The 8,179-nt window shown below is 49.8% G+C and overlaps 1 protein-coding gene across 1 annotated transcript; it reads left to right on the top strand.

The window, feature by feature from the left end:
* Nucleotides 1-11: 11 nt before the first annotated feature.
* Nucleotides 12-3,858, top strand: INHA (inhibin subunit alpha). Its single transcript, XM_043909920.1, has 2 exons — nt 12-1,017; nt 2,883-3,858. The coding sequence occupies exons 1-2, from the start codon at nt 759-761 to the stop codon at nt 3,701-3,703; spliced, it is 1,080 nt and encodes a 359-aa protein (XP_043765855.1). The 5' UTR covers nt 12-758; the 3' UTR covers nt 3,704-3,858.
* The last annotated feature ends 4,321 nt before the right edge of the window (nt 3,859-8,179 follow it).

Here is an 8,179-nt window from a genome sequence, read left to right as displayed (position 1 = left end):
CCGGCCTTCCCAGCCCCCTCCCACAGCCAGGGCCTCTTTCTCCTCCTCCCTCCCACCTCCAGCCGCCAGGTCCCCAGCAGTCCGCCAGGATCGGGCCTGAGTGACAGAGAAGCCTGCAGCTGCCAATCCCAAAAATATTCTCTGATGACACAGCTGGAGGACAAGAGCCCAGATCGGCTCCTCCAGGCTAAGTTTAGAGCAGGCGGGACCCCTGCCCCCCGCCCTAACCCCAGTTCTAGCCCCCGCCCCGGCCCTTCCCCCCAGGACTGGCCCAGCAGCTGCTGGGTTGAAAGGGGCCCCAGAAGCTGCGAGGGCCTGGCGTGCTCTGTTTCCCTGACAAATAACGCTTTTTAGAGCTGGCAGACCCCCGGTTAACAGGCTCCTGGCCCATCTGGTGTCATCTCTGTGCTGGGTGCTAGGTTGTGACTGTGTGTGTGTGTGGAGGGTGAGGGCTTGTATGTGTGGTTTAGGTCACTTGGGGTGAAAGCCCTCTCCAGCCCCTCCCCCACATTCCTGGCGGGAGTGGGAGATAAGGCTCAGGGCCACAGACATCTGCGTCAGAGATAGGAGGTCTCAATGCCATGGGCAGGGGCAACTCGACTGCGGGGCGTGGGAAGGGCTGGGGAAGACTGGGGTGAGAAGGGTAGAAGAGGGCGGTGGTGGGATGGGGAGGGTGGAGTGGGGAGGCCCTGGGCAGACCCTGGCAGAAGGGGCACAGGGCAGGGTGTGGGTTCCTGGTGGGCAGGGCCAGGTGAGCTATGTGGCTTCAGCTGCTCCTCTTGCTGCTGGCCCCTCAGGGCAGGCATGGCTGTCATGGGCCGGAGCTGGACCGGGAACTCGTCCTGGCCAAGGTGAGGGCCCTGTTCCTGGATGCCTTGGGGCCCCCGCCGGTGACTGGGGAAGGTGGAGAACCTGGAGTCAGGCGTCTGCCCCGAAGACATGCCGTGGGCTTCATGCGCAGGGGCTCTGAGCCGGAGGACCAAGATGTCTCCCAGGCCATCCTCTTCCCGGCTGCAGGTAATGAGTATGGGGTACTGGCACCTTGACTCTGACAAAGAGTGTGGTGTAGCCTGGGCTCGGGAGCTAGGCAGGTCTGGGGTTGAATCCGAGACCTGACACTCAGCTGACTTTGCAATAATGGACCAGTTACTAAACCTTCCTGAGCCTCCTGTCTCCTCATCTGTGAAAAGCGCCATAATGCCTACTTCGCAGGATTGAGTGAGATGGTGTATCCAGAGTGCCTGGTTCATAGGAGCCATTTGGAAGATAGTCATCTAGAAGGCCAAGGGTCTCTAGGGACAGAGATATCTGGGCATGGGCCCCTTCCTGCCATCTTTCCTCCTACCTTTGCTTTTGCTCCCTGCTCCGAACACTGTTTCTTTAGCTCCAGATAGCTGAGACTTGAGAAGATATCAGGGATTTGGGAGAACAGTTAGCTGGGAAACTAACCTACCTTCTCTTGAATTCCCTTCTCATCTCCCTGTCAGTTGCACTGACTCAGTGAGTAAAGCCCTCCTCTGACTGGGCCTTCTTGTAACTTGGCTCATTTTTCTTTCAGAGAGGATGCCCTGCCTCCCTGTGCTTCGGGCCCCAGGCAGCACAGAGTGTGGCTTTAGGATCAGGCAGAATCCCAGCCTGGGCACTTAGTTTAATGGCTTTTCATCTTTCTAACCTTCAGTTTGCCCTGGTGGCTCAGATGGTTAAACATTTGTCTGCAGTGTGAGAGACCCAGGTTCGATCCCTGGGTTGGGAAGATTATCTGCAGAAGGGAATGGCAACCCACTCCAGTATTCTGGCCTGGAGAATCCCATGGACAGAGGAGCCTGGTGGGCCATGGGGTCACAAAGAGTCAGACATGACTGAGGGACTAACAATTCTCATCTGCTAGATGGATCAGTTGTTGTGAGGTTTATAATGAGATGTTCCACATAACAGTACAGCCCTAGTTGCTAGTTCTTTAACTCGTGCTGGTTCATGACTGTTTGATGCAGTCTATATACCTGTCAGGGTAAGGATGCCAACTGCATTTTCTTAGAAAGCACTGTTTTTGATTCTGAGCTGAATCCTTTCTCCTCCCCATCGCCTTCCTCCTTCTTCTTCTTGGTGTTAGCCTTTTTAAAGTGGAATTATTTTAAAGGATTTCTCATGCAGTATTTCTTACATGAGTAATATAACAAATGCCTGTGTACACAGCATTCAAGGTACCATTTCATAGTATCAGATAAACAAAAATTTAAATAGAAACTAACAATTCTAAGCAATGGTGAAGGGAGAGAGTGCAGGGCATCTTACACATCACCAATGGGAATATTAATTGGTAAAACCACTTCAGAGAGAAGTTGGCAGTGGCTCGCATTTTTTAAGTCTTTTAATGCTGAAGTAACACATGGGGATTTTCCTAAAGGAAATCAGTCCTGAATATTCATTGGAAGGACTGATGCTAAAGCTGAAACTCCAATACTTTGGCTACCTGATGCAAAGAATTGACTTATTTGAAAAGACTCTGATGCTGGGAAAGATTGAAGGCGGGAGGAGAAGGGGACAACAGAGGATGAGATGGTTGGATGGCATCACCGATCCAATGGACATAAGTTTGAGTAAACTCCAGAAATTGGTGATGGACAGGGAGGCCTGGTATGCTGCAGTTCATGGGGTTGCAAAGAGTCAGACACGACTGAACGACTGAATTGAAGGGAACTGAACACATGGGGGGGGTCTCTGTCAGTTGCCCGAAGATTGGGGAGGGTCCTGGTCTCTGGCCAAGCACTCCGCGTGGCGCCTGGCAGGCTCGTGAGTGGCAGCCAGATCCCTCCTGCTGAGGGGGAGGGGCCCCAGGTTTTGCCGGTTGGGGCTGCCCTCTCCCTTCCCTCTGCCCCCTGCAGGTGCCAGCTGCGGTGATGAGCCAGATGCTGGGGAGGCTGAGGAGGGCCTCTTCACGTACGTGTTCCGGCCATCCCAGCACACACGCAGCCGCCAGGTGACTTCGGCCCAGCTGTGGTTCCACACGGGACTGGACAGACAGGAGACCACTGCCGCCAATAGCTCTGAGCCCCTGCTCGACCTGCTGGTACTGACATCTGGGGGTCCCACGTCTGTGCCCATGTCGCTGGGCCAGGCCCCCCCTCGCTGGGCTGTCCTGCACCTGGCCACCTCCGCCTTCCCTCTGCTGACCCACCCTATCCTGGTGCTCCTGCTGCGGTGTCCTCTCTGTTCCTGCTCCGCCCGGCCCGAGGCCACCCCCTTCCTGGTGGCCCACACACGGGCCGGGCCGCCCAGTGGAGGGGAGAGGGCCCGGCGCTCCACGCCCCTGCTGCCCTGGCCTTGGTCTCCCGCTGCGCTGCGCCTGCTGCAGAGGCCTCCAGAGGAGCCGGCCGCCCATGCCGACTGCCACAGAGCCGCCCTCAATATCTCCTTCCAGGAGCTGGGCTGGGACCGGTGGATTGTGCACCCTCCCAGTTTCATCTTCCACTACTGTCACGGGGGGTGTGGGCTGCCCACCCCACAGGACCTGCCCCTGTCCATCCCCGGGGTGCCCCCTACCCCTTTCCAGCCCCCCTCTCTGGTGCCAGGGGCCCAGCCCTGTTGCGCTGCCCTCCCGGGGACCATGAGGCCCCTACATGTCCGCACCACCTCGGATGGAGGTTACTCTTTTAAGTATGAGATGGTGCCCAACCTTCTCACCCAGCACTGTGCTTGCATCTAAGGGAATCCTGCTGATGCCCGAGCCCCCACGGTCACCAGCCTGGAGGAAGGGCAGGCTGCCCGCTCCCTCCCTCCTCTCTGCCAGGAGGCTCCCCTCTCCCCATTCCTGCCCCTGTTTCACGAGGAATGTGACAATAAATGACATAGCGCATATGACTTGGCATGTCTTCTCAGGCTTCTCTGATAAGTGTGTTTGTCGGGGTGAGGTCTGGACCCCAGGAGCATGGGATTATGGGGGCTCAGGTCACTCAACCTCACTTGATCTAGGAGATGGGGGTTTGCCAGCTGTAACTGGATGTGTATCTGGCGGGAAGCTACCATGCTTGCGGAGGACCCACAGGTGCTGTCAGCTCAGGAAAGCAACTCTGGAGCCAGAACTGGCCCTCGTACAAGCTGGCCCTGATGTGTCGACTGGGTGGTCTGCCACGCACACCTCATAGTGCTTACACTCAAGTGTCATAACCACCCCACTCTGCCCTAGCTGATGGACAACGAGCTCAAGGTTGGGTGATCTACAGGCTGGCCAGAGATCACAGCTTTGGGGGCCCCACTGAGACAGATGTTCAGAGCTGTCCAGGCGTTTACTCTGCCAGGGATGTGGGTGACACTGGAGGGCTGGGGACCCTCTACTGAGGGGCACAAGGTTCTCTACTAGGTCAGTTAGCAGATTGGTGTTGCTAGGGAAGTGTCACATATCTGAGACAGAGAGAAGTGAGTGCCACAGAGTAACTGTCACTAAGCTAAGGGTATTCGTTTTAAATGACTGCCCCGTATTCTACAGTTATCCTTCATGGGTGTGTGTCTAAGTGTCATTTCTTTTATGATATTATGGTGATAGTAGATAGCAGTGTTTTTTTTTTAAATGTGTTTGTTTTCAGATTTTTACTTAACAAAATTAAAACTTGGCAATTCAAATTTGGATCCTAAGATTTTTCTTTGTAATTTTGCTGCTGAAATCTGTGAAATCTCAACATCTGTGAAATCCTAAAGTCTGGGAGTCACTGGTCTGGGCCTCCCCTTCCAGAATCTCCAAGGCCTTTGATTCCACTAGCTTAGCAAGTGAGGAAAAAATGTCCACCCCTACCTAAGAGGGGCCAACAGTGCCTAAGAAAATCTGTGTCCACTCCTGGCCATGAGACCAAGAGCAGGAGACTTCAGAGATTTTCCCTGTTCCCAGTGGTAATCATTAGAGACACTGAATAATCTTCATTCAGAGTCCATTTGAACAGAAAATTCAACTCAAACTGGCTTAGACCAAAAAAATAAAATTAAAAAACCCCAGCAGTCTATGACAAGTCCACAAGCACAGTTGGCTAAATTACAGCTCGATTCGGGGCTCAGAGATGCTCCCAGGATTCAGCTATCGGCTCCAAAGCCCCTGGGTGGGCTCCATCTCAGGTCCACGGCTGTCCGGGGCTGGCCCAGATGCCCAAGTGACGCCACTGGGTCTCGCAGGAGGGAGTCTGCTTACAGAAGTCCCAGGTTGGGTCTTGGTGGCCTGACTATCTTGCTTAGGGTCATGTGCTCCTCCAGGAAAAGCGGGAACAGAACAAGTTAACGATTCAGAGCAGGAGTCCCACCCCTGGAGTCCAGGGCCTGAAGCAGGAGGTGAAGTTACCCCTGCTTCCCCTCAGCAGAGTGCAATCACCACACAAAGAGGGGTAGATGCTGAGAGAAAGCACTGTTGGTTTTTTTTCCCAGTTCTCAAATCTAGCCCTTTCCCTCTCTCTACATGAACACCACTTTGCCATTTAAGGGGCAGTTCTTTTTTTTTAAATTGAAGAATAAGTGATTTACAGTACTGTGTTAGTTTCGGGTGTACGGCAAAGTGATTCAGTTATATATATTTTTTTCAGATAATTTTTCATTATAGGTTATTTCAAGGTATTGAATATAGCTCCCTGTGTTATACAGTAAATCCTTATTGCTTATGTAATTTATGTATATAGTAATTTATATGTGTTAATCCCATACTCCTAATTTATCTCCTGCTTTCCCCTCTGGTAACCATAGTTTGTTTTCTATGTCTATGAGTCTGTGTCTGCTTTGTATGTAGATTAATTTGCACTATTTTTTTTTTTAGATTTCACATATAAGTGATATCATATGATATTCATTTTTCTCTGACTTACTTTATTTAGTATGATATTCTCTAAGTCCAACCATGTTGCAGCAAATGGCATATTTCATTCTTTTTTATGACTAACATTCCATTTTATATATTTATATACACACACTGCATCTTAAGGGCTTCCCAGGGGGTGGTTCAGTGGTAAAAGAACCTGCCGGCCAATGCAGAAGATGAAAGAGACTCGGGTTCAATCCCTGGGTCCGGAAGATCCCCTGGAGGAGGGCATGGCAACCTGCTCCAGTATTCTTGCTGGAGAATCCCATGGACAGAGGAGCCTGGTGGGCTACAGTCCATGGGATCACGGAGTCAGACATGAATGAAGCAACTTAGCACACAATACATCTTAAACCAATCGCCTGTTGATGGGCACTTGAGTTGTTTCCAAGTCTTGGCTATTATAAATAGTGCTGCTATGAACACTGGGTAGATATATCTTTTAGGATTAGAGTTTTTGTCTTTTCTGGACATATGCACAGGAGTGAGATTGCTGGACCATATGATAACTCTATTTTTAGTTTTAAAAGGACTGCCCATAGCGTTCTCCACAGTGGCTGCACCAGTTTACATTCTAAAGAGCCATTCTTGATTGGGCAGCTCAGCAGCCTCCTTACTCTAAGCAGTCACTCCCTACCTCTCCAGTCCATGTCCCTCCTGGTGCCCAGGGGTAACTTCTTGGATGATTTTATCCCTTAGGTGACTTAAAAACTTTGTCTATACAAAGTTCAACCTGCTTTGTGGGGTGTAACAGCCCTTTCCAATAGATCTTACACCTGTCACTGCAGCCTTGGAGTGATACAGCCATGAGCTAAGGGATGCCAGCAGGTGCCACAGGTTGGGAGAAGCTGAGAATAGATTCTCTCCCAAAGCCTCCGACAGAGCCTGTGATGTTACTTTACCTGGCAAAGTGGCCTTTGCAAATGTGATTAAGGCTACTACAGACCCTAAGATGCAGGGAGATAACTGGATTATCCTGTGAGCCCAATCTAATCACACGAGTCCTTAAAAACAGAGACTCTTTTCTGGCTGTTGTCAGAGAGATGTGATGACAGGATAGAGTCAGAGGGATGCAACATTACTAGCTTTGAAGGTAGAAGAAGGGGGCTGAATGTCAAGGAGCAGAGACAGCTTCTAGAAGCTGGAAAGGCCAGGAACTGATTTTTTCCTTCAAGCCTCCTGAAAGGAATGCAGCCCTGCTGTCATCTTGATTTTAGCTCAGGGAGACCCATATCATACTTCTAACCTAAGGAATTGTAGGATCATTAATCTGTGTTCTTTTAAGCCACCAAACTTGTGATGCTCTGTTATGGCAGTTAACAGAAGACTAACCAGAAATAGTGACCAAAGATGAAGTGGCGTCTGGAGAGAAGAAAAAGCTTTTCTCTGCTTCCTGATGTAGTCTGTCTCATCCAGGAAATACTTGGCTCCGGCAGAATTTCGAATATTTATATGGATCATTCTTCAGATTCAGTATGTTTGATGAATAACACATTCCTGAATTTCTACACGAGTTTTGTCTTGGAGTAGAATATATTCTGGGTTGAACAGTTAGAATGAAAGTGAAGAAGTGAAAGTTGCTCAGTCGTGTCCAACTCTTCGCAACCTCATGGACTATATAGTCCATGGAATTCTCCAGGTCAGAATACTGGAGTGGGTAGCCTTTCCCTTCTCCAGGGGATCTTCCCAACCCAGGGATCAAACCCAGGTCACCCACATTGCAGGCGGATTCTTTACCTGCTGAGCCACCAGGGAAGCCCAATATATATGTGTGTCCCCTAGAAAAATGTGTTCAATGAATAAGTGAGTGTGATCAAGATAGGCTCTGAAAGGGACTGTAATTACTCAATTTTCAAGTGCTGTTTAGGGACTTCCTTGGTGGTCCAGTGGTAAAGAATTGCTTTCTAATGCAGGGGATGAGGGTTCGATCCTTAGTTGGGGAACTAAGATCCCACATTGTGCAGGGCAACAAAGCCTGTGTGCTGTAACTAGAGAGCCCGCACACCACGAAGAACCCATGAGCCACAATAAAGCCCAGCACAGCCATAAATAAATAAATAGAATGTTGTTTAATATGTCTTCCCAAGGATTGCTGACCTTAATGTCTTTGTGTTTCTAGTTTATGATGGTCGTAGCTTTACATGTAACAATGCCAAGCTGTATTTTTTTATTTTGGTAATATATAGCTAAATCAGTAAGTTAAAAGATGCATAATGTCTTAATAGGAGAAATAATTATTGAATGATCAAACTAGCTCAAAATCAGAATATAAATACTTTTCAGTATATATCACAAAAAACTTATTTTGACAAAAAGATTTCTTAATGGCTGTTGGTCAAAACATTATAGAGA

Source organism: Cervus elaphus, chromosome 8, assembly GCF_910594005.1.
Source record: "Cervus elaphus chromosome 8, mCerEla1.1, whole genome shotgun sequence".
In the NCBI taxonomy this organism is placed as follows: Eukaryota; Metazoa; Chordata; class Mammalia; order Artiodactyla; family Cervidae; genus Cervus; species Cervus elaphus.
The sequence above is the reverse complement of the archived record's forward strand: the minus strand, read 5'-3'. Positions and strand labels throughout refer to the sequence as shown.